This window comes from Pteropus medius, unplaced genomic scaffold (assembly GCF_902729225.1).
Source record: "Pteropus medius unplaced genomic scaffold, Ma_sr-lr_union100, whole genome shotgun sequence".
Lineage (NCBI taxonomy): Eukaryota > Metazoa > Chordata > Mammalia > Chiroptera > Pteropodidae > Pteropus > Pteropus medius.
The window spans coordinates 29,603,884-29,630,309 of NW_024349800.1; the positions used below are offsets into that span (position 1 = coordinate 29,603,884).

The 26,426-nt window shown below is 36.3% G+C and overlaps 1 protein-coding gene across 10 annotated transcripts in view; it reads left to right on the forward strand.

Annotated features, from left to right (window-relative positions):
* CLHC1 (clathrin heavy chain linker domain containing 1) overlaps positions 1 to 26,426 on the forward strand; it is a 57,310-nt gene that overhangs the window by 11,856 nt on the left and 19,028 nt on the right. For 6 of the 10 annotated variants that reach the window (XM_039887127.1, XM_039887125.1, XM_039887126.1 and 3 more), the window contains 9 exons: positions 1,239 to 1,372; positions 2,905 to 3,106; positions 3,221 to 3,333; positions 3,712 to 3,796; positions 5,196 to 5,302; positions 8,119 to 8,293; positions 11,160 to 11,362; positions 13,614 to 13,784; positions 15,115 to 15,448. In XM_039887127.1, coding sequence (XP_039743061.1) covers positions 1,239 to 1,372; positions 2,905 to 3,106; positions 3,221 to 3,333; positions 3,712 to 3,796; positions 5,196 to 5,302; positions 8,119 to 8,293; positions 11,160 to 11,362; positions 13,614 to 13,784; positions 15,115 to 15,311 — 1,387 coding nt within the window. In that variant the 3' untranslated portion in view covers positions 15,312 to 15,448. Of the gene's footprint in view, positions 1 to 1,238; positions 1,373 to 2,904; positions 3,107 to 3,220; positions 3,334 to 3,711; positions 3,797 to 5,195; positions 5,303 to 8,118; positions 8,294 to 11,159; positions 11,363 to 13,613; positions 13,785 to 15,114; positions 15,449 to 17,036; positions 17,698 to 26,426 lie in introns of those variants that run through there. The other 4 variants (XR_005658222.1, XM_039887128.1, XM_039887129.1 and 1 more) reach the window with 4 other exon arrangements.

Here is a 26,426-nt window from a genome sequence, read left to right on the forward strand (position 1 = left end):
GTACCTGCTTTTTCAGTTCTTTAGAAAGTCTGTTTACTTTTAACATGGCTTTCTTCCACAAGCGTAAGTTTATTTGAATGAAAACCAAAAGATATTTCTATAGTCCTTTCATAAACACTGAAAGCTCTTGTTCTGAGCCATTTGTAGTTACCAAGAACTCTATGTAATAATCAGATGAAGACAGCAGTTATCTACTGACAAACTTGTTTTTAATTTGCCAAAAACCCTGTGACATTTATATATCTAATTTTAATCTGTTATTTTCTCCCTGGGCCAACATTTCAGTAATAAGCTAGGAGGTAAACTTCAAATAATGCTTAAAAGAAGTTTATATATACTTCTTGGTCTAAAGATCCCTACCTATTTCTAGATACAATGTTTTATCTCAAAGAAGTGCTATCATTCCTCTAGCTCTAGGATCAAAATTACTATAGCAGGCTGAATAATGGGCCCCAAAGATAGCAGGTCGTAATCTTGGGAACCCAGAAATGTTACCTTATTTGGAAAAAGGGTCTTTGCAGATGTAAGTACATTAAAGATCTTTAGATAGGGAGATTATCCTGGGTTAAACAGGTGGGCTGTCACAGGTTTACTGACCTCAGTCACAAGTGTCTTTGTAAGAAAGAGGCAGAGGAAACGTTGACACAAGCAGAAGGGGAGAAGGCAATGCGACCATGGAGGCAGAGACTGAAGCGCTGCAGCCGCAGAAGGCCAGCAGCCTCCAGAAGCCAGAAGAAGCAGGGCTTCTAGAGGAAGCGTGGTCCTGACAGCACTGATTTTGGCCCAGGGATGCTGATTTTGCACTTCTGACTTCCAGAACTATGAGAGAATATATTTCTATTGTTTTAAGCCACCAAATTTGTGGTAACATGTAGCCACAGAAAACTGGTAGAATTATTAGAAAAATAATTTTTAAATTGCAAAAGTTAATTCTCAATTAAAGAGAATAGACACAGTACTTTGTGGCCACGTTATTATGTTTAACACTTAATAAATTTCCAGTAAGGTCAACGAATCATTGTATAAGATTTCATCGATGCTTTGAAAGAAAATTGTTCCTCACTTGTGAGGTTAGTAAACTCTTGGGGAGCACTGTTTTGTAAACTTCCACCTAAGACCGTAATGGTTCAAAATGATAATTAGCCAAAATAAAGTAATGATTTAACATGTTTTACTTTGAATTTTATGATTAAATAAGTTAGTTGAAAGAAACATAAGAGAGCTTTCTGTTTTTTCAGACTAAAGGTTATTGAAAATAATTCTTCAAAGATTCGAATGCAAATAGACAAAACGAAACAACTTAGAGCAGAGTATGAAACAAAAGAAATAAAATATTGTACTTTCTCCAAAGATCCTTCAAAACCTATTCCAGGTACTGTGTTTTGTTCAAAATATTTGAAAGAAATTGTTTTTCCAGTTATTACCTGTTACACAAACTAATAAATACGTGCTATGTGTCTATCTTCCAAGTGGAGCAAGACGTTAGCCAGACTTTACAAACAACTTTAGCCAGGGTTCTAGGTAGAAAAAGAGAATGAGAAAACCTTAGAAGGTTAAAAGAGTTACAGTCTGACTGGATTATATAAAGAATAAGAAGGTGGTTCTTAAAGCATGGTTCCTGTGTCAACATCAGCATTAACTAGAAACCTGTAGGAAATGCAAATTCTCTGGCCCCACTGTAGACTTACTGTCAGAAACTGCTGAGATGGGAGTGGGGTGGGGGTTAGGGGAGAACCCAGCAGTCAGTGTTTTAACAAGTTCTCCAGGTTATTCTGATGTACTCTAAAGTTTGAGAACCCATGGTATAACATGCAAAACAAAACAAAACACAAAACCTGTGGTATATTATTCTGGTGAATATTGTCGATTCATATTAATGTCAGCATTCATTGGTTCATCATCTTCAGCTAAGCCACATTTTAAGATATCGGAGCATATCTTGAAATTCAACCAGGATGTCAAGAGGTTTGTATGATGAATAAATAGAAGAATTATAAATATTCATCCTGAAGAAAAGAAAATCCTTGAGAACAGATAACTATTCAAAACTTTTATGGATTTCAACTAGTGTTTATCCAGAGGCAGAATCAATAGGTGGAAATTTTGGAAGTCAGATTTCGTTTCAATGGAAGAACCCTATATCTTGAAATAATGAGCTACTCCATACCAGAGGATTTCAACTGAGGTTGAAGCAGGTGGAGGCAGGGACTAGATTCCCTTTCAAATATAAAATTATGACTAGCAAACTATAAATAAGATACATATGAATAAATACAGAATAACTGAAAATTGATTAAATGATGAGAGAATTCAGGGTAAGGGAATGATTAAAATTGAGTAGGATTAATCCAGGGGGGTTTCTGGAAGAGAATTTTGAGGTATGCCTTTAAAGGCGACAATTAGCCTGAATGAGAAGGGAAGTCGCGCGCGCACGTGTGTGTGTGTGTGTGATGAATAATGAATAGAAGGGACAATTGGAGAGGGAGGGATGACTGAAGATATGGTTGGCATCTATAAGCTTTGCATTGCAGAGAACAGATTACTCTAGTAGATTAATGGAAGATTTGATTAGGGAGAAATTACTGGGCAGAAATCCTGAATTGTTAGACAGAAGCTCTTGGTGTTATTGAGTAGCAGCGATAGTTAAGGGATTGCAAGGCGTGGTGATCAGGCCCTTCCAATTTTCTTCCTTAGGATGCTAAGGTTTGGACGAGTCTTCATTAATAACATGTTTAAAACTGCTAGCCATTTAAAATTGTATGCTAATTCTGTTTATGTTCAGTAAACTACAAATTCATGCTACCATTTCGTAATTATTTCGTAATAGAACTCTCTGACCTATTGCTGTTTGAGCACAAGAGCACATACGGCTTGGCGTTTTTGATTTGTTCCTTTTTCCCATAGGCATGACTCTCCAAGATTCTGTCAGTTTAGATGCTCTCACTAAATACCTGAAACATCTTGAAGATAAATATGCAGAAATTAAACAAGTTATGTCAAAAAAATATGTACCAGCTCAGAGGATGGTGGATTTAGATGAGGAAATGATTGTGGTATTAAAACGGCGGGATGTAGCGGAAAATCTGAACAAAGAATTACAGTTTCAGTATGCACGTTGATTATATATTTTTAAAGTTTGAAGCTTTTATTTGTGTTTATTCTAAAATTTCACTATTTGATTTTAGGTTCAATATATTATTGATGTCTTTTATCTTTATAGTCATCAAAGACTGCAGATTATTTTATTTGCACTTACATCATGGGTAAAATCTGACATGAGCATCTCATTTCAAGACTTTGTGAAGCAAATTCAGAAAACTAAAGATTTACACGGTAGTTTATCTATATATTTAATTAACACAAATAATGGAAAACTTTACTTTTTTTCCTCAGGAAGCTAAAGAGCAGGGATTTTCCTAGGCCGAATTTAAAGAAAGCAAAAATGTACTTATTTCAGTTAGATCTCTGTTACCCTATAGGCTTCTTCCTTCAACAGCTGACAGATAATTGGTAGAGTAGACTTGGTGAGCCAATGAGATAATACTTGAAATTAAAGAAGAAAGGGTAGGAGTGGCCACTCAGTTTAGAGGAGGTTGGTGGTGTTAGAAACCATAGCATTAAATTGTTGGTATTAATCATCTATATGTTTATTATTTTTTATTGATTTATCACCTTAAATACCATCCAGTGGGTCTTTTTTTATGTTTACAGGTGACCAAGGCATTGTGGAAGAACTATGTGAATATGATCCAGGCAAGGCAAAAGAAGCTGAAATTTTGCTTTACCACATTGAAAGGCAAATATTTTAAAAGCTTTGATTTTTCTTGTTAAAATAATGTTGTATTTATTGAATATGTATTTAAATATTTATTTACATATTTAATATTTATTCATTAAACGTTTAGCATTTATTTAGCATCTTGAACTAGTCTCTCGCTTTTGTATCTAAAATTCTATACTAATAGGCAAATTAGAAAATAAGCTAGAATTAAAAAAATAGATTCTTTGCGTAGAAAGTACTAGATTGATAGTCTATGAAATATTTCAGAGGATAGAGGTAAATTGTAGTGTTGATTCATGTTTTATTTATATTTTTCTTGCATTCCCCAACCATCAACTTGATGTTACAAAATGTTTTTGACAATGTCTTCTTGAGTCAGATTATTCTAGCTAATTCAGTCTTTTTTTCTCATTATTCCCATCTAATGACATATTAAGAAGACATTTTCTGCCTAATTTTCATTAAATTATTATATATAATATATAATAGAGGCTTAAAAAGATTTAAGAATTTATTATTTAAGAGGTTAATTCATAGGCTATAAGGCCAATATGTAATGAACATATGTAATAGTCTTAGTCTTACATGTTAAACAGTTTTCAGCTGTTGATTTGCTTGTTGATATGGTACAAAGAAGAAATAAAGGTCGTTTTGGGGGGCACCAAAGCCTGTATTATTTCTTTACACTGCATGCTTCTCTATGTCTACCGGCTTTAGATATGAGAGAAAAACCCTTGTTGCAGTTAAAAGTTTTATTTGTTTTGCCTAATGTCACTTTGGTGTTTTGCTTCTCTGGGGTTCCACATTATTTGCAACACTGTAAATCCTATTTGCCATAGTTTTATTAATTGTGAGGTAAGGGGTGATTTAAAGACATTCTGCCTTAGGAAGAAGATTAGAGGCTTAAGTTATTTGAACTATTATCTTTTTTTTCTTGTGTTAGTCTCATATTTAATTGTGAGTTTGTTGCCTGGCAGAGCAACATAGGCTTCTGAATACCAAGGACACCTCTTGATCTTCGACTTGGCAGCCTTGGTGTCCAATTAATATTTTCCCTAGGCCAAGCCTCTAAGCAGATTGCCCTTCTTTCCTTCTTTAATATGGAGACTATATGAGAGAAAAAATCTGAGCTCATCATAAATTCACTTCAGGTTCTTTCCATTTTCTATGGCTTGTTATAAATACTACAGGAATAAAGTACAAGATCAGATTCTAAGAGTTTTATTATGAGGCTACAAACATGACAGATTATTAGGGAAAGAAGTGAAAGAACATTTTACAAAATGAATCTAGTTATAGTTTATTAGAATTGCTTTTCTATATTACTATGCCATTATGTTTAGTCTGTATCAGAAATGTCTAATCAGTTTTTTGTGTTCTATTTATAATGTATAATGAAATGCAATGGCTACAGGTTCAATGAATTAATCTCACTCGGTGAATATGAAAAGGCAGCTTGTTTTGCAGCAAATAGTCCTAGAAGAATTCTTCAGAACATTGGGACAGTGAATAAATTTAAGGGTAAGCATTTCTCTCTGAATCTTGTATATGTATGCAAATCATACTTTTCTGTTTGATAGAATGGAAAGAGCATTGAACTGGGAGACTAAAGATCTAGGCTCCAGACCTTTCTCTACCATTTACTCATTTTCTTTAGCTGTGACATTAAAGGGTTTAATTAGGTTTTCTAAATTAAATTATGAAATATTTCAATTATACAGAAAAGTAGGAGAAACATATAACAGCCATGTACTCATTATCAAGACTTAATGTTAGTATTTTGTCAAATTTGTTCTACTTCCTTTTAAAATCAGCTTTGTTGTCATAAGTTAACATACATACATATGTATGAATCATACATATTTAAAGTACACAATTTGATAAGTTTTGACTTATCAAAACTTTTGACCTAAAAGTTCCCTCATTCTACTCAATGGTTCCTCTCTCCCTTTAATCCTCACCCCACCTTTCTCCCTCCCACAGCTTCTTCCCAATCCCTAGGCAACTAGTCTGCTTTGCATTGTCTAGAATTTTATATAAATTGAATTATATAGCAGGTATTATTTTTTGACTAACTTCTTGCATTCAGCATAATTATTTTGAAATTCATCCATATTGTTGTATTTACCAATAGTTCGTTCTTTTTATTTATGAGTAGTAGTCCATTGTGTGAGTACAGGTCCCTTATCAGATAAATAATTTGCAGATATTTTCTCCTGGTCTGTGGCTTGTCTTTTCATTCTCTTAACAGTGTCTTTCTAAAGGTAGAAGTTTTAAATTTTGTTGAAGTCCAATATAAGAATGTTTTCTTTTTATGGATTGTGATGTTAGTATTGTACCTAAGAAATCTGTGCCTAATCTGCGGAGATTTTTCTCCTAATTTTTTTCCTAAGGATTTTATAGTTTTAGGTTTCCATTTAGGTGTGTGATCCAGTTTAAGTTAATTTTTATATATAGTGCAAGCACATGATCTAAACACCCCAATTAAAAGGCAAAAACGTTTGTCCATTCATCAGTTGATGGTCATTTGGACTGTTTACACTTTTTAGCTATTATGGATAATGTAGCTACAAATATTTGTGCACAAGTTTTTGTGTGGATATATGTTTTTATTCCTCTTGGTTAGATACTTGGGAATGGAATTGTGGGGTTATATGGTAACTGTATGTTAATACTTTGAGAAACTTCTAAGCTGTTTGTACTACTTTCCATTTCTACTGGCAATATAGATAGGTTCCAATTTTTCCATATTTTTACCAACACTTGTTAATCTATGTGAAGTGGTATCTCGTTGTGGTTTTGATTTGCATGTCCCTAATGACTAACAAGTTTGAGTACCTTGTCTATTGGTCATTTGTATATCTTCTTTGGAGAAATGTCTATTCTTTGCCCATTTAAAAATCATATTATTTGTGTTTTTATTAATGAGTTGCAAGAGTTCTTTCTATATTCCAGATAAACATGTCTTATCAGATAGATGATGGGCAAATATTTCCTTTCATTTTCTTGATGTTGTTTTTTGTGGTACAAAATTTTTAATTTTGATGACATTCAGTTTACCAATCTTTTCTTTTATGGCCACACTTTTGCTGTTATATCTAAGAAATCTTAGCCTAACTCAAGATCCTGTGTTTTCTCCTGAGAGTTTTACATATTTAGGTCTATGATCCACTTTGCGTTTATTTTTGTGTATGGTGCGAGGTGGAAGGGTCCATATTCATTCTTTTGCATGTGGGTATCCAGTTTTCCTACCACCACTCGTTGAGAAGAGTTTTCTTTACCCATTGAATTTTTTGGCCCTTTTGTCAGAAATCAATTAACCAGTATTTATTTCTGAACTCTTAATTCTATTCTGTTACTCTAGATGTCCACTCTATGCCAGTATCATACTATCTTGATTACTGTAGCTTTCTAGTAAGTTTTGAGATTGGAAATGTAAGTCCACCTTTCTTTTGATTAGTATAGTATATTTGGAAATACTTTTAATTTGTGTCTTTGTTTAAAGTTAGAGTCTTCTAGATTACATATATTTGGATCCTACTTTTTTAAACCATCTGACAGTTTTTGCCTTTTAATTGGAGTGTTTAGATCATTTACATTTAATGTGATTGTTGATGTGGTTGAGTTATATTTGTTCAATTTTCCTCAGCTGATACCTTTTTCTCTTTTTTTGCCTTCTTTTGGATTATTAGTTGAATGTTTCATGATTTCATTTTTCTTCTTTGTTGATTTTTGAGCTATAACTCTTTGTTGATTTATTTTGGTTGTTGCTTTAATGTTTATAGATTATATCTTTAAGTTATCACGTTCTACCCTCAAGTGATGTTATACCACTTGATGTATTGTATAAAAACAGTATAACTAAATTCTTATGTTGATAGCATATATCATTTCTGGTCTTCATTTTGCTTTGTGTAGATTTATATTTCTATCTGGTATTATCTTTCTGCTTGAAACACTACCTTTAACATTTTTTATAGTGCAGGTGTGCTGGTCTGCTGATGGTATATTCTTTCAGCTTTTTAAAGTTTCTTCTGGAGGCTCTAAGGAGGGGTTCATTCAATACTTCTCTCCTGTCTTCTAGGTCACTGTCAGCAATTTTTGGTATTCCTTGGCTTGTAGACACATCACCCCAGTCTCTGCCTTAGTTTTCACATAACTTGTAATATCTAGTCATTATCCAAAATATAAAATTTAATCCATAATAAGCATTAGTTAAAAATTACAAATATGTAATTTTAGATTAGAATTTTTTAGAAAATGTGAAGAGATGAAAATAATATGAAGCAAACTATTATTTTAAGCATTTGATTTAAAATTTTTTCTTCTCTTTGTAGCTGTTGGAAAAATTAGAGGAAAGCCTTTTCCCTTACTCTTATTTTTTGAGGCTATCTTTAGTACAAGTCATGCTCATAGACGTCCTATTGATGCAATACTAACCCTGGAAGGAATCAAATGCGGATTATCTGAAAAACGTTTAGATTTAGTTATCAATTGGGTCACCCAGGAAAGGTAAGCAAAATTAAACTTTTAACTTAATTTTGATATTTGGTTAATGAAGTTGTTTTCAAAATTTAATAGTTTTCTTATCAATACATTATATGAGCATTTATTTCAGGTCCCTATTGCAATTTATCTGTCAGAAAGTATTTACTAAGCATTCACGGAGTAATGGGCCTAGTTACAATTGGTCAAGAGTTGACTTATGGCAGTTCACCAGGTGATTCATGATCACCTAATGGCGGAGGAAAGTTGATCAATAAGGATAGAAAAGGATTGATCAGTATCATGCTGCTCAGAGGGATAAGGCAGAAACTTGGTTCTAGACAGTCTGTGGGTACATGTAAAGGTTAAACCTAGGAGAAAACTTATAAGCAGGAGAAACACAGACCAAGGTAGCATTTAGGAGAGTATACAAACCAGAAAGGACAGACAGGAGATAGCTTTGGAGTTGGGTCTCAGCATAGACTGGCATGTTTATACCAGGGCTCTCTTAGGTTGGGTTCCCTGGAACCAAAGCCTGAGACAGGAATTTGGATGCACATGATTGATAGAGGGAGACTTTCTGAAGAAAAACCTATGAGGGAATAAATGAAGCAGAATAGGGGAGGGGAAAGAGCCAAGCAAAGGTGTGACCTCAGGCAAGTTCTGTTCTTGGCCTTATTTATAGAGGAATGGTTCTGGAGCATAAACCACACCACAGAGCTGTTCTCGCTTGAGGACAGGGGCCAGATTTCTATACCTATTGGTTGCTCAAGGGCTCTGGGGTGCCTGGAGGAGGTGGGAGTGTATAACTCTTGGGTATGGTGGCTCCCACTAACCATGGGCAATAAGGGAGAGACCTGTGAGCCACTGACAGCCAATACCCAGAGCAACTAAGGAAGGTAATACTGGCAAAGTAAGCAGGATTTGGGCAGGATGGCAAAACGGCATCTACCTTAGCCATTCATTTACACAACACAGATCTATTTGCTTCTCACATTAAGTTCACTTTTTCCAGGCACAACTTCTCCAGGATTCTGTCGTCATAATTCTGGGGAAAACTTATGAGAGGAGAGTTAATGGGATGAACTATAGCCCTTATCCTTACAACTGGTCCTAGGGCTGTAGTTTGTTTTTTACATTATTGATATAACTTACATATAATAACCTATACATATTTAAAGTATACAATTTGATGAGTTTTTTTTAATCACATTATGGAGATATAATTGATATAATGAACCACACAAATTTAAAGTGTACAATTTGACAAGTTGTTTCATGTATACACTCATGAAGTCATCACAGTATCTCTTTATAATACTTTCTTCTTCCGTTCACCCCTTTATTCCACCTTCTTTCCCATCTCCAGCTAACCACTGATCTGCAAGAGTCTTCTTAGAGTTGAAATTAGGGGTGGGGAGAGCCAAGAAGAGTGCTTTAGGAAAGCACAGAGGGTATGAGGAGGTGATTAGGGGAGGAAGAATGGGAGAGATTCCCAGGCTCATTTTCCAGACTGTTTTTCTTTCTCTTTTTTCCTTCAGGGCCAATTTCATTCTTTTGGGGCTCGACTCTCCTCCTTCTTTTGGTTAATTTTTCTTTTTAATCGTATTCCAGTTTCCTGATCATCCTTCTGGGAAATAACAAGCCGAGGCAGAGCAACCTCTGTCCTCAACTCTGGCCTTTTTTCAGGTGGAACAGCATCATGACAGTGACCACTTAAAAAAATACAATAATAGTATTAATACAAGAAATAAATACTAAAATACCAGTATTATCATGTTGGTTCAGTAATAGAGTCCCAAGAAAGACCAAAATAATTACTCGTTCAGCCTCAGGAAAATGTGGCTGTAGCTCTCAAAACCTGTATTTTAGTATCAAAATGTAGAAGTCAGGGAATTGCTTACTAAATAATTAATTTATACTCAGAAGCTGCTTTCTGATTTTGGATCTACCCTCTCTGCTGCCCACCTCAACAAACACAAAGGATTTTCTTTACTGAATTTTCAGTAAGGAGACATTTTGTAGGGGTTTTCAGGGTTTCATGTTATTGTTATTGGCATTTTGTTATTTGTATACAGGTTCTGCTATTATGTGATTCCTATTATTCTGTAGCTATTAATTAAAAATGTAACTAAAGCACAATTTCCATACAACCAGTAATTAGAAGTGATAATCATATCCAAATGTTTTTTGGCTTATGCTGATGGTTTCTAGGTTACTGTGATAGTATAGATGGTTCACTGCAATTGTGTTTGAAGATGGTGTGTTAAATATGATGACAAGTGAAATCTATTCAATTGAGCCATCTCAAAAGAACTACTTCTTTAACATCTCCTAATAGACACAGTTATGTCCTTTTTTTCCCTGTTGCTTCTTACATACTGTAACAATTTAAAAAATAACACTGGTGTCGCTTTCTCTGTTTCCCTTTTAGTACACATGCTTGCAAGATCTATCACTAATTTTGAGCCAAAATTTGTTTTCACTACCTTTAACTAACATTTAATAAGCTTTTTACACTCTACAAGATTTAGAATCTAGATAACTGCTGAAAACCATTGAGACTCTCTATAAGAAAATTTTTGTTTTTCTTATAATTTGGAATCCTGCCAGTCTTTTCAGGAGAATTTTAATGTTGTTTGTAGATTTTTAAAAAAAACTTGAGCTCAGTTTCACTAAAATGTCTTCCCCTAATGGATACGTGCTGATCATTTTTGTTCTTGTTGTTAAATTTTTGTTATGTTTAATTTCTCCTATATCAATTGCCTGTTAACTTGGAATTCTTACAGACCATAGAAAATCCAGTTCCACTGTCCTGAATTTTCAAATATTTCATTCTCATCTTCTCATCGAGAACTCTCTAATGTGCACCTTATTGATCTACTTGCTCTAGGCTCACATTTTCTGAGGAGGCTGGGGATGCGATTTGTGATTATGGGGAGCAAAATCTTTATATCAAGGCCAAGTGCCTGGCTTTAGCTCAGATTATCTACAGTGAATGTAACCTGCACAAGAAGGCTCTTCTTTGCATGTGTAAACAGGGTCAAATTCACAAGGCCATGGAATACATACAACAATTCAAGGAGTTTACTTACTGTAAGTGAAAATGTACTTGTATACATTCAAATTCTGGACTTTAATTGTAAGATCACCCATGATAGTAGGCAATATTTTGGCTTTACATTAATTATAAGGTCTGTTTTACGTAAACTGATAAGTAGATTTCTTTTGTAATTCCTTTGTAAAATGGTTAAGCTGAAACTGCTTGATTTTCATGCTCTTCATTCAAATACATTATGTATTTCCTCAATACACAAACATTTAGCAAACTGGATGTTCCTGAAGTATACAATTTTAAAGATAAATTTTACAGATATGCTGGACCATGCTACTTAAAGGACTTTAAAAAACAACTTATTTGTTATGTATAATGTTCCAAACTATGATATAAGCATTAGAAATGAAGAATTAGTGAAATAAAGTTTATTTCAAAATTTTGAAACACCGAGGTTGGAACTGGGCAGTGATCTGAGAGAACTGTGGACCTTTTGGGGTGACCTTTGTTGAATGAGCTGATCTCGTACTATGAATCTAGTTGAGCGGTAATCTCCCCATACCCCAGCCCTATGTCAGTCTCGATTTGCAGGCTGCGTACCCCAGTTCTAAGAAGCTGCAAAATGAAACAAAACAGCGCACTTTTACGTCACATTTTTTTCCCCAGGAAAAATGATCTTTTATGGCTGTTGAATCTGATCATTTTCAAACAATAAATTGACTTTTACTTAGAATCTTTTTTTAAGTTACTAATTTTTTTGATTCATCATATAACAGCATGCCTGGTACTATTACTGTAATAATAGCTAATAGTTTGGCTTTTACATGCATTATCTCACTTAATCCTTATGTTAACTCAATGAAGCAGTTTTTATTATTATCCCTGTTTTATGAAAAATATGTTTCCACAGAGAGGCTAAGGCATGGAGAAGTAAGTAATTTACCTACCTACACATAACAGAATCTGGCATAGTAGGTACTACTCAATATTTATTGACTGAATTATATATTTTATTATTAGTATCTAAGTAAACAGCTTCAGTTTCTGTATTGATTGTTTTTCCATAAGTAATAATTATTTTAGTCAGGGTTTAAACATAGAATTTAGGTTTTAATTACTCTTGGAACATGATTGATTCATTATCATGTTATTCTATTCCTCTAGCAGTGCATTACACTCTAAAATAAACATATATTGTAATAATTAAAAAGTAATACACTTTTATATAATTAGAACCTTGATATTTATCCACAGATGAACAGTTCTACTTTATACCATGAATATAATTGGAAAACAGGCTTCTCTAAGCCTATTTTCTCACTTGTAATGTAAGAATAATAATATCTCACTTATACTGAATATTAAATGCAATGATTTAATATATGTAAGTTCCCAGTACAGTAAATATTCATTTAATAAACACTAGATTACTTCATATTGCCTTTCAGAGTGCAAATTATGTTTATGGTAGTTCTTGAAAGGCTCTCAGAAATTATTCTGAAAATTACCTGTGTTGTGGCACAAGAAGAACATTTTTACTTTAAAACATTTAGGAAGTTAATACAAAATTTATAATTTTAAGAATATAAATCATGATTGTAGCTTTAGCTTACCTCAGTAGTTAACTAGTAGATTAAACTATATGAAATTGCTTTTTTTTTGGAGTCAAAAATGGTCAAATGTAGGCAACTTCATATGACTCAAACTCTAACTACTCGAACTAGCTAATGGCTTCTTAAAATCTTCATTTCTGTTTCTAAATACTTGATATTTTTAGGAAAAAAATTACCAAGGCACCTTTTCTGTGCAAAGCACAAAAAGAAAAATACTGTACTCACTAGAAGTTGGTCCAAATAAGGTACAGACAAACATAACATAGTATTAGATGGAACCTTAGAAATTGGAGATACTAATTCTAAAACTTTTAAGATGCAAAAACTGAGATCCAAAGGATTAGGTGGCTAACAGAACTCTGATTAGAATTCAGGCTTCCTGATTGACAGTCTCATCCTTTTTATTATACTACATTTCTTTCATTACAGTTCGTTGATAAATTTTTCTTCTGGTACTTTTTATTATAGGCAGTTTTCTTTGTGTGTGTGTGTTTTTTTCCTATGCTGAGCATGATTTTTTTGTTTGTTTGCTTGGGGATAGTACCGTTGAGTTCATTGAGAGCTTTGGAAGGATTGGGAAAAGAAGTGTTGATTGGCAGGTATATATACATTATTAGCTGGCTTCAGTTTTTAGTATTATATTAGGGTGTTGAGACATAGTTTTCATTTTTGCTTTCAGATGACCTGATGGAACTAATAAAGTTATGTCCCGACCCTGAATTAATTCAGTGTCTCACTAAAGAATGGAATGGGAAACCACCATTTTTATCTTTTGGTCTTACTATAATTCATCTATTCTCTGTAGATATGAAAAAAGTTGGCATTAAGGTACTTCAAGAAATAAATAAAGGTAAGTAGAGTAAAATGCTATAGAAGAAATAGTAGTGGGTTATTTAGGGAAAGGTTCGAGATTATTATGTTTGAGTTAATTCAGTCTTCTAAGAGTTTCTTTTCAACTTTAGGAGTTTATAAATGTAAAGACTACAATGTAAACTATAGTCTATTGGCAATAGTATATATTTTTTGAGGGAATTAGAATGAAGAGAGAATCTTTAGGAAGTTTGAGGGGAATATCATAATAATTATAATAGCTAACACTATAAAAACTTTATATATATTAACATATGTATATATTTAGTAATTTTATATGTATTTAAAATGTTTAGACATAAACTTTAAATTTTGTTTTTGTAACATATTTATATGTTACATATGGGATTTATTCTGAACCTACTCTCTAGTGGGATGAAAAATAACTAATTAGATTTCACATTTTTTTTCTTTCCCTAATATAGGAACTCGAACAGACAACTTGATTTTAAATTATTATATGGGATCAAAGAAAAAATAATAAATTAAAACATATTTGGGAAGATAATTTTGAAATTATCATTAGTAGATATGTACTAAAATATTTGATAGAAAAATAATGGTAATAGTAGAAATAAAATAATATTTTAAAATGACATTCTCTTTCATTAAGTATTGTAAGTAATGCAAATAATAGATAAGATATTACTTCCATAAATAGGTATCTCCCAAAGAGGGTCACTATAATTGATTTTCAAAAGTAAATAACATCATTAGTTTTCTTTAATAAACAAAATCTTTCTTTTATTTTCTTTAGAAAAATATTTGTTATAGAATTATTTAAGAGGTCTCTTTCTAGAGACAAGATGGAGGATTTGCCAAAGAGTTTTTTAAACCATTGGGTCAGCACTACCAAGGAGTTTATAAAAGTGTTTTAAGAGTCGTGAAAATAGATCTATAAGCTCTCAGTTTTTTGATAGTTTCTAGTGGTACTGTACAAACTCTGTGAATAAGGCTGAACCCACATTCTTCACTTTCTGAGCTCCCTTGTAGCCCTCAATATCTGCTAACCTTGTCAAGGAGGAGATGAGTGGAGGGGTGGAGAATGTGAGAAATGGTAGAGGGTTGAATTGAGGTCAGAAAAGTTTAATGAAAAGGAGGAAGAGGAGGAGGAGGAGGAGGAGGAATTACAATTACCATGAGCTCGACTAAACACTCCACCTTAAACATGTAGGACTCAGGTATGGGAATCAGCTTTAACAGTAACTAAGTTGAAATGATATCCCTTTCTATTTCTGAAGAATTGCTAAGTGTGAATTATCAAGTAAGAATAAGTGCCATACTTTAACATTGTATTTTTTTTTCCTTAGATGCAATTGAACATCTTATGATAAATGATCCATTTTGCTCCCTAGAAAAGTGGCAAGAAGTGGCAAATATATGTTTACAGAATGGCTTTGTCCGATTATCTAATGATATTATGTCCATTCTTCGATCTCAGGCAGGAGTTACAGAAATTTCCGAAGAAGATGATACAGTCAACTTAATGCAACATGTTTTTTGGTAGTTCTCATTTTAACCAGTTGAGGGAGCTTGTACAGCATTTTATGTATGCTGCTTGGGCAAACTGATTTGGAATAACTAGTAAATAAATTTAGAGTGTGACGCTCTCAGAAATAAATCATGCTTCTTTTGTTATGATGACATTTAGATTTGTTTTTGAAACATTTATACCGATGTCTTTTTTCCCCCATATGGTCATTTCTTGTACTGAATCTTGATAAAATCCAAGAATATAACTTAGTATAAAACTCAGTTTAGGCATTTTATCTAAGGGCGTAAGCTAATGTCTAGATAGCAAGATTAGCTTGTGATCCATTTGATAGCAAGAACTGAGGAAAATGTGAATAGTGTCCTATCTGTTAGACTGATTCCCCAAATATCATGCTACAAACCTGACTTTTAACAAAAAAGGCAGGAGATCATTTTAAGGTTGGACTCACTGGTGAAAACATAAGAGTATGGTAATTTCTACTGCTGATTTAAAGATGTGCCCCATAGTTAATAGCAAACATTGGGCTTCTATTGTAAAAGTTGGGAATCTTAGCATGTTCTTACCTAGAGAGAAGACCAGCTAAATTTTGCATGGAAGTAGACCAGGGATGCCTGTAGGCACAAAAAATATGTCATAAGTGGATAATTTCAAGTATCTGAATAAGTATTTAATTAAAAATGTAAGAGTTCTGTGTCATAGACAAGTGTGATATTCAAAATATTTAATGATCAGTATGGCATGGGCACTGATCAAACAGAACAGATGCCCAACTAATCAGAACAGCTTTCAGCCCTGATGCCACACCAACTAAATGTCAGCTTTGACAATGAAACATGGTAAAATGAGTTGCCGTTAGAATAAGAGTAAACAGCATACATTTTCCTCTGCTAAATTTAAATTGAATGTATATTTTTTATTTGGAATCAGAGAGCCTTATATTCAAGTTCTGGTCCTACATTTTACTCTTTGTATTATATGGGCAGTAATACCTCCCCTAAAGGTTTGTTGTGAGGAGTAGTGATATGTATATGTAATGTACATATATAACATAACGGAGGAACTTAGTAAAAGATAACTGTTATTTTTATATAAGTCCCCAAAACACATATTACTCTACTTGATTTATACTCACTAAATCCCACGTAGCTATACATTTGTATTTGATATAGTGACGTACATACCTTATTGCCTATATTAAGCTATCTGTCTACACTAATAAGCGTACTTGGCTTACCTTAAAAATCCAGAAGAGTACTGGCCAAATTCTTAATTTTTCCATATATTGCTAAACACAGTAGTGGATAATTATAATTCAATTTTCTAAAATGTAGTATTTTTAAAAGTAATACATGTGTATGATTTAAAAAGCGATATAATAAGTAATAATAAGACTTATAATACGTAATAATATTTTGATGTCTGCTCTTCACATTAGCTGTGATTTTTGAGAAAAGATCAAGGAGGGGAAAGAGGATATTTCTGCAGCATTGATTCTTTATGTATAACAGTGACTTAAAACCTTTTTTTTCTTTAAAACTTGTAGGATTGATACAAAGCTATTATATGTCTGTTGACATAATTTAGGGGAAAAAAATGTGTCCATGAAAGCCAGGAGGAAAAAGTAGACACATAAATCCGGAAAATGCTTGAAATAGCAGCTGTTGTTATTGTTACTGTTAATTTTGCTTTGGCTTTAAAATGCTTTTCTTCCACTCATTATTATTCCTTCTCTGTTAGTATTACCTTTGGCAGTTTTCCCAAGGAAAGTGAAACTTGTCAAGTGACTATAAATTAAGATGCCTGGTGGTGGAGTTGGGAGAAAGAGCAAGCATGTAAAGTCAAGTGGAGGAAGGAGAAAGTCGAGATGTGAGCTACCTAGGGCTTGGGAGTGGTGAGAACCTCCCTATAAGCTGCGCTGAAAGAGGTAAAACATGAGTTTCATGGCACAGGAGCCCACGTGGTCGACCAGCTCTTCCACCATCCAGCTTTGTGCCCTCTTCTTCATGCATATGTTTTGATGAGATAAGTCCTCTTGTCATTTACAATTAAAAAATTCAGTAATTCTGCAAGAACACATATGATTTCCCAGTGCTTTTTGGCCTTCTGCCTAGATTTTAAAACCAAGATTCTACATCAGCATTAACAATACATACTGAATTCTTGTTTTGTGTATGGTCTCTCCTATTAAGATTACAACTTCAGTGTGAAGACACAGCGTATTTTTTTAAATAACTAACAATAATTGTTTAGTCCAATCTAATATCCTGTCCGTATTCAAATTTCACCGATTGCTTAAAAATGCCTTTTTATAGTTGAGTTGTTCTAATTAGGATCTAAACAAGGTTCATGTGTTCCATTTGGTGCTTGTGTCTCTGGATCGAGCGCGTACCCTTCCCCCACCCCCCTTTTTTTCCCCTATTGACTGGATTAGCTTTGTCATTACTGGGAATGTTCCACAACCTGAATTTGTCTGATTTCTTCCTTACGATCTTATTTAACTTGTTCTTCTATTTCCCATAGTTTCTATAAATGGAATTTAGCTCTAAAGACTTGACTAAATTTAAGTTCAACCATGTTGTCTAGGATACTTCATAGGTGATGCTGAGTTCTTCACATTCCATCATATTATGATGCACTAAATGTTTAGTTATCTGATCTCATTGTTTTTTGAGATAAAGCCCCAAATCCTATGATGGCCTAAAAAACTCTGAGTAATCAGAATTCCAGCTGCCTCTTCAGACTTGTGTCCTACCATACTCCTCACTTTCTTTGAGCTAGACACTTGCCTTCTGTCTGTTTCTCTTATAAAGGGCTTTAAAATATGCTACTTCTTCTACCTGGAAGGCTCATCCCTTTCTTTTTACCTAATAATTTCTTTTACTTTAGATTTTAACTTAGTTACAACTTCCTCAAGGAAACCTTTCATGACTTCTTTAATGATGCCAGTTTTCCCATTTGCAATAATAAAGTCTGTCCTTTCTTGCCATTATGATTGTAGTCAGGGACAATACTTTATTTTTTATTTATTTTTTATTTTTTAAGTTAGTTTCAAGTATACAGTACATTGGTTAGACATTTACATAATTTATAAGACGATTTCCCTAACCGCTCCTTCTCTCCTCTGGTTTTCCACCTAGCCAATATATTACTGCTAACTGCATTCCCTGTTCCGTGCTTCCCATCTAAGGATAATACTTTTTATGGAGGGCAAGGACAGTACCTTTTGAGAGTATGGGAAATGGGGGAGAGTTACTGTATCAGTTTTCTTGGGCTGTTGAAACGAAGTACCAGAAACTGAGTGGCTTAAACAACAGAAATTTATTGTCTCACAGTTCTCGAGGCTAGAAGTTTGAGATGGAGGTGTTGGCAGGGCTGGTTACTTCGGAGGACTGTAAGGGAAGATCTGTTCCAGGCCTTGGTCTCTCTATCTTCTCTATGTTTCTTAATGTCACCTTCCCTCTATACATGTGTTTGTCGAAATTACCTCTCAGAAGCACCAATCATACTGGATTAGGGCCCACCCTAATGACCGAATTTTAACTTGAATACCTCTGTAAAGACCCTATCTCCAAAGAAGGTCACATTTTGAGGTTCTAGGGGTTAGGGCTGCAACATGTGCATTTTGGGAGGACACGATTCAACTCATAGCAGTTGCCATTATATTACCAAAATCAAAGGCTACCGTATTTTCTCATTCAGAATGCCCAGTTTACTGATGCCCTAGTAAGAGAAAGCAGGATTCTTTAGCTTGAAAGATAGAGCTATTATGTGTATTGCCGGTTCAGAATAGAGGCCATTTGATTTTTCATGCAGAGGAATTTGGAAAGTAGCAGAGATATAATTTGTGCGTAGAAAGAGAAGATATATGCTCTGTAAGTAACTTTGAGATCTTTATTTTTCACACTAAAGAATGAACTTATCAGTATCCTTCCCCAACCGTATTGCCATAAGGATGGTAAAGAAGCCGTATTACACTTTTTAAAAAGGGACTACTTATATACATTTTGAAGATTTTCCTAAATGGATCCTTGTTTCTATTCAGTCAGCTCTTTAGTGGAAGTTCTGTTGTGGCTCTGGGGGGCTGCCATTTTCATGTTGCATTATCAAACTGCCTGCAAGAAGAATCACTACTAAGTGTTCTCAGTCCTCCACTGAGTGCAAGCTCCATCTGTGTTGACAGTTAAGGCCACTGAGGAGGCTTCTGTTGTATTCTTTAATCTCGTTTTCTTGGGTCAGATCATACAATACTGTTATAAATATGGCCAGCTTTAGTTGGATATATGCTTAATTTAACATGAGTGCGTGTCACTCTCGAACTCTTTGAATGTACACAGATTGAGATGTCTAATAACAAATCCCCATTCGTTCCCTCTTAGAACTCTTTTTCTCACCACACGCGAGCTCACACAATTTCAAAGCACAGAATCAATATGAGGATGAACATTTTAAAAGCAGCCACCACCAATGCCGTATCAAAGATCTCTGCCAAGCTGCTTAAATATCTAGAAATTTATGGGCTGACTATCATGGGTTTTGAGATGCAGGCCTTGACCAACCCAAAGAGCAAGCAGTCTGAGTATAAAGTCTGCATGCTCTTTTTCCAGCTTCTCTGGGATGAGCACTTACATTGACAAGTCCCTGAACACGACATTCAGAAACAGGTTTGTGCTGATACTAGGATCAATAATGAAGGTGGGAAAATGATTGGCAGAGAGACCCCAGTGGTTAGAGTTAAAATGGAAGCAAATAAAGTATAAAGACTTCTCTTTGTTAGGGTTCACTGGAATATGGTTTGATTTGACCCAGCAGATGGCGGTAGAGATACCAGCAAGACCTTCACCTCTGCTTCAGCGAACTGAATTGTTTTTATGGGTAAGAAGTGAGGCTGCTCCTATTCTTGCTAGTCATAAATACAGCACTATTGGCAAGCTTGGATAATTTGAAGACCATTCTTTTTTCCTAGTTTTTAAAATTGTGGTAAAACAGACATAAAATATAACATCTTAGTTATTTTTAAGTGTACGGTTTAGTGATATTAAATACATTCATAATGTGCTCTTATTACCAGCATCCATCACCATAACTTTTTATTTTGTAAAATTAGACTCTATACCCGTCAAAAAATAACTCCCCTTTCTCCCCTCTCCCCAGTCCCTGGCAACCGCCATGCTACTTTCTGTCTTTATAATTTTGACTAAGTACCTCATTTAAATGGACATAAGTATTTGACTTCATGCCTGGCTGGTTGTGGTGGGCACAACATAGTGCCCTTTCCTTCCTTTTCTTGGTCTTTGGCTGAAATACCATCTGAGACTGAAAGTGTTTGTCTCATAGATCTGCAATCAGTTCTTTTTCAGGGACAGTTTCTGTTTTTTTTTTTTTTTTCTTAGAACGGGCCATACTTTCCTATTTCTTTATATGTCTTGTGATTTTTTTTTTTAAACTGGACATTTGAATCTAATAATGAGGTAACTCTGGAAATCAGATTCCCCTCTTTCCCTAGGGTTTGCTGTTTTTTGTTTGTTTTGTTTTTTATTATTGTAGGCTGTCTCTGTGCTGGCTGAGGTGTAAACAAGGTCTTCTTGGCTTTTTTTCTGAGCCTGCACCTTTCCCTGGGTGTGTACAATGACTTTCTAATTTCCCTTGTATGTGGGGTTGTTTTTTTGAATGTCTTACTCTTTCATATCTGGCTCCCAAGAAAAGGAAAAAGAGAAAAATGAAAGGAGGGGGAAAAGAGTACTGGCCCTTTAAATCCCCTGGAAGTCACTACAGCTGAAAGGGGGAAAGGCTTGTAAAAATGGAGAGATGTGCATCAGCAGTGGCCAACTGCCTCTTGGTTGTCATCTCTGAGATCAAGAGCAGCAATCAGTGATCACAGCACAGATCCCCTATATTTGGAAGGCAGGGTCCTTTTTGCCCACCCTGGCTCCTGCAAGCTATGTGCAGGCTGCTGCTCCAGGAATAGGTGCATGGCTGTCTGCTATGGGGCTGGGAGCATGGGACGGGTGGCTGTCACTATACGAAGAGCTAAAATTGACTGAAATTAATTGCAGTTTACTGTCCAACCTTTCCCCTGGAAGTTGCAAGCCTTTGGTAGGCTCCAGAATTCCAAAATAGTTACGTCAGACAGATTCTGCCAGTTCAGTTGTTTTCTAGGTGGGAAGACAGAGTCCTGGTGCTTCCAGTTGCATCTTCTCAGAATCCTCCTTGGGGACCATTCTTGGGGATTCGTATTCTTAGGAAGACAGCCCTTTAAAGAAATAAAGTTACTCTACATTAAAATGTTTTAAAATTCTAGCACATTTTCTCTTTTTGAGCTTTTCAGTTGAAGCAGGGATGAGGGAGGGGTGAGTTGGGGCCTGGGGATGAGGGCTTTGTTTTCTAGACATAGGGTTTCTTTTCAAGACATTTCAAAGGCCATATTGTAATAGGCTCCTGCCCATTATGCAGCGGTCCCACACTGTCGTATGCTTGAGCAGGCCCTTGTGGCTTGGCTGGCTTTTCTGTTTGTGCTATTCCAGGTTTGTACAGCACAAGCTGGCCACAAAGTTGCTGCTTATGCCATGATTTCACTTTGAAAAATGTTGGCCTGCCCAGTCTGTTTTTCCGAAAAGTAAGAAATGTATACCCCAAAATATCCCAGGCTGGTCAATTTACTGTCTGATTGTGCAGAGTCTGTTTTCTCAAAATCATTGAGGTGATTTCAAAACCAGTTGAAGAGGGTACCTGGTTATTCTGCTTACACAGTATTCAATCCTTGATATAAAGTGGGGAAATGAGATTATTACAAAGTGGAATGCAAGAAACATCTCTCCGTACCTCTAAACAAGATCCAGATCGAGGAAGTAATTCTGAGAATTTCTTGATATTTTATGACTCGGCTTGCCTGCTCGCAGATCTCCACAAACACATCGCTTTTGAAGAGGGCTCATGAGCTAAGGTCAGGCTTGCTTTCACCTCACAGTTGGGGTTTCACTTGTCTTTGTTCCTCTGTTTCCATCAAAAACAAGACAGTGAGTTTTGCCATTCAAGCAGCTTGTAATTTCTCCAGGCCTGTTAAGTGTCAAGAGGAGAACAAACAATGCCTGAATCTTCTGCAGAGGTGAATACATTTAGGAAGACGTGGAATTATTTGTAAGTCAGGGTTTCTCAATCTCAGCGTTATCGACATTTCGATTCTTTGTTGTGTGAGGCCCTCCCTCTGCACTGTAGGATGTTCAGGGTGTTTAGTGGCATTCTGGCCTCTATCCACTAGATGCCAGTAGCAGTCCCTGTTCCCTCCCCAACTAGTAATGACTAGCAGAAAGGTCTCCAGGCCTTGCCAAAGGGTTGAAAACCACTGGGGTAGGTTTTCCTAATGAGTATAAAAACTCTACCAATCCACAAGCAAACATAATAATTACTGAGTGGCTCTTCCGCAAAAAAAGATCAAAGATAGCAAAATAAGTGAACGTACCTCCTTTATTTCTTTCTCCTACATAAATCTTTGTTTACCATGCAGATCCAGAAAGCATCCTGAGGTAAGTTCCGGGAAACAAAATAGGGCTTACCTTACTTTCAGTTCAAAGCTGAGAAATCTGAATATTTCAAGATTCTTGGTAAGGAAGAAGTAACTAATGTGCTCAGATTTGTCTCTTAGGCAGAAGCACATAACCCCCAAACATGAGCTGCCTGCCTCTGGCCAAGTTCTGCAGAGTCACCCTCTCTCAGCTGTTCTCTGGGCGCACAGCGGCCTTCTCTGTCCCTAGGAACCATGGAGCCTCTCGTTTAATGTTTCCTCTTCTCACCTCTCGATCCCTTTCTACCTCTTCAATTAGAAGTCCTGTTAAGGTTTCCAGGCTGTGATAATACATGCTTTGAAGAGTGGAAACCAAGGCCAGTGCCCTTGCTGTCTCATAGAGGCGATTTGTTATTGTACTGGCGTGCCATTTGCCACACAGGATGATAAAGTTGGCTCTAAGATGTAAGAAATTCGCCTAGGTTGACCAACACTCAAACCAACGTTTGAAAGAGGTTCTTTTGTGGCCTTTCTGAAAGCCACGGAGATGGCGATGAGATGGAAAGCATGCCTTTTTGCAGAAAAACTAGTCAGTTATTCACCTTGAAGAAAACTTTGAAGATGCATCATAAAGAGTTCCTAAATACAGACGCTTATAAATATTTTTTAACTTTGCCTAAGATAACAAAAAGAAATTAATACAGGGTGTGTGCAATTTATATTCATTGCAGAGGAACATTCTGATAGTTAAGGTTTGTCAACTTTACAAGGAGTGCCAGTACCAAAGGTAGTTTTAGAATCTTGTTTAAAGGTCTTTAAGAATTGCTTGAACTTGTTTCTGGCAGGCTGGCTCAGGTAGCGTGTGGTCCTGCAAAGGAAGCAATAGCTTTTTCAGCCTCACTACTCAGCACACAAGTTGTGGTTGGCAGTAAGGTGACAACCTGTCACCTAGACAGAGTTTAACTTCTTGCTTCTTTCACAAATGTGAGTTACTTGACCAGATTCAACAAATGAAGATTTTCTCCATCTTTCAGAGGGACTCTGTGTATTTACTCAGATAAGCAGTGTTGACATTTGTGTTCCTTCAAATGACTCTCTGATGGAGATTTGTGTGCAGGGAGAGCTCTTGGTGTCAGCATGGTGGAGGGGAGGGGAAGAGAGCAGGATTGGGCAAGAGAAGTTAAACTCTGAAGCAATTCCAACGAAGAATTCAGTTGACCACATCTGAAGCTGGGATGGACCCTCTGAAGGGTCCCCAGCAGGGGCAGAGGGCCAGGTCCTTATACTCCTGTGGATGAGTCACTTGGTGGGGGCTGCCCCCTAAAGAAGGCATGACCTTGGGCAAGGCATCTTCCTTTAGCCCAGGTACTCCCCCAAAGAGGCTGACAGCTGAGGGTCTTCCAGCAGCATTCCCACCATGTGAGGCAATACACCCTTCTTTCTGGAAAGGGGATATGGGATGGGGTGCATCGCTGTCCACCACAAGCAGCTTTCCCTGTCTTCTACTCACATCTGAGACGTGCCTTTACCCTTTACTCGTTTATACCAGAAGCATTTTTCCTCTTTCAGGAACATATTTCCTATACCCTCATTCCCATTCGGCCCTTGGCATCCTGGTACATGGAGTAAATGCAGAGTCAGAGATTCTGTTTGTTCTGAAATGTATTCTTTTCTTCTTTCCTCCTTCTCCCTCTTCCTCACTTCCCTCCCTCAGCTCTCATCAGGCAAATTCACCTGCTTCCAATTTGAGCTGCATGACAGCCAGCCTAGATGGCAAGCTAAATGTCAGCCGATTTCTTCCTCTCTGGAGTTTTTCCATTATTCCCTTAGTGGCCACATACTCCCCCTCTGCTCTCTGCCAATACCTTGTGCATGAATTCTCAGGGCAGTAGTGCAGCCGACAGAACGCTGGACTGGAGCCTGGGTTAGCTCAGCCATTACTTGTGGGACTTTGATCAAGGTCTGTTTTCTCGATTAGCTCTCTAAAGTGAGGAGAGGTCATTGGACTTTGTGATCCCCAGTATCTCTTCTAACTCCAACATTCAATGACTTTGATTTGAAGGATTTATACAAAAGGAAATGGGAACAAAAAGTGATGCCAGATTCCCTATTTAGTCTTTGCTTGCTATCTCATCTCACCCACTTAGAATACTGGAGCCCCCTTTCCCAAATAAACGCAAGATGCAGGATTAGCTGAAGTGTTTGGAAAGGGACTGAAGGTTTAGAAACCCCAGGACATTGTGGAAACCAGTGTGAATTTAAATCAGAAAGTTCTTAGCAGCCCATCTTGCAGCTGCACTTAGCCTCTGTTGGGGAGGCTCTCCTGTGCTGTAGGTGAAGGTGAAGGTGAATCAGAACTTGTGTTGAGCTGTATTTGAAATGCTCAGAGAAGTTCACTGCAGCAAGAGAGGTTTCCTGCTGGTTTCATTCTGCTGGCCTCCCTCCCCATTTCTTAATCTAAATGGATTTAGCGATCACTGTTGGTATTTTCTGTAGCAGCTGTCTTTTGTTTGTTCTTGGCATGAGACTGGGCCAGGGTAAATGTTGGCCCTTGAAAGGAACTCAGGCTCAGGGAGACCTGGTAAAGACCCTTCAAACTGTCCTTTTTTTCCCAGGCTGGTTGTCTTATCAGGTAATGACAGGCTGTGATAAATAAGTTGCATAGAGTAAATATAGCACAAAGAGTGGAAGCAGGAAAGTAGAGACTCGTGGAAAATTGAACCCAGCTGTTTAGAGCGCAGAGCTGAGCTTATTTGTATAGTAACTCAGGTGTGGTTACTTATTTGTGAAGCACATTTCTTCTGAGGTGTGGAAAATAGGCTAGCTGTGAACCGGATCCCTGCCCTAGAATGCTCGTGGAAGCAGGACCCAGTGGGACCCCCATCCCCCAGGTACTCCTGTTAATTCTCTGAGCTTTTTCTTGTCTTCTCTTCTTGCTTCCCTGTGAGGTCCTGGAGGGCAGGGGCAGTGTTTGGTCACCCCTGTTTCCCTGTGACCAGCATCCTACTTAGCACATGACAGGCCTTCAGTGAATAAATGTGCAATGAGCGGCACTTGGCAGTGAAGCTTGCAGCTACCTGGCAGTTGGAGGGAGGTAAATACAAAAGAGGAGAGGCCTTGAATTCCCAAACTAGATACCCATTCTGAAGCAAAGGAGGAAGTGAAGTTAGAGTCTGGGGGATAGAAAGAACACCATTTGAAGAAGGGGTCACTGGACCTACTGTGGGAGAAAATCTCAAACAAACTTGACCTTCCAAGTGAATGGTGTGACTCCTCCAGAAGAAAAATAAAACAAAACCCAAACAACCTCCCCCCACCAAACAAACAAACAAACAAAACACACACACACACACACAAACACAAAAAAACAAAAAGCAAACAAACCAAAAATAATGCCCCCATCTACCTCTGACAGCCATTTCTCCAGACACTTAGTGTGCCCTAGTTACACAGCAGAAAGAACAAAGAAGTGATTTAAGCATCTTGAAATTGAAATAGCTATTGCCAAACACCAAAGGATCAGCAGAATCATTAGATTCCAGAAAATGCAGAACCTCTGAGGCCTCTGTATTCTTCCACCCTGATGTCAGATTGCTGGCAGCCCACACTGAGCTGCTTTGTAAGAATGT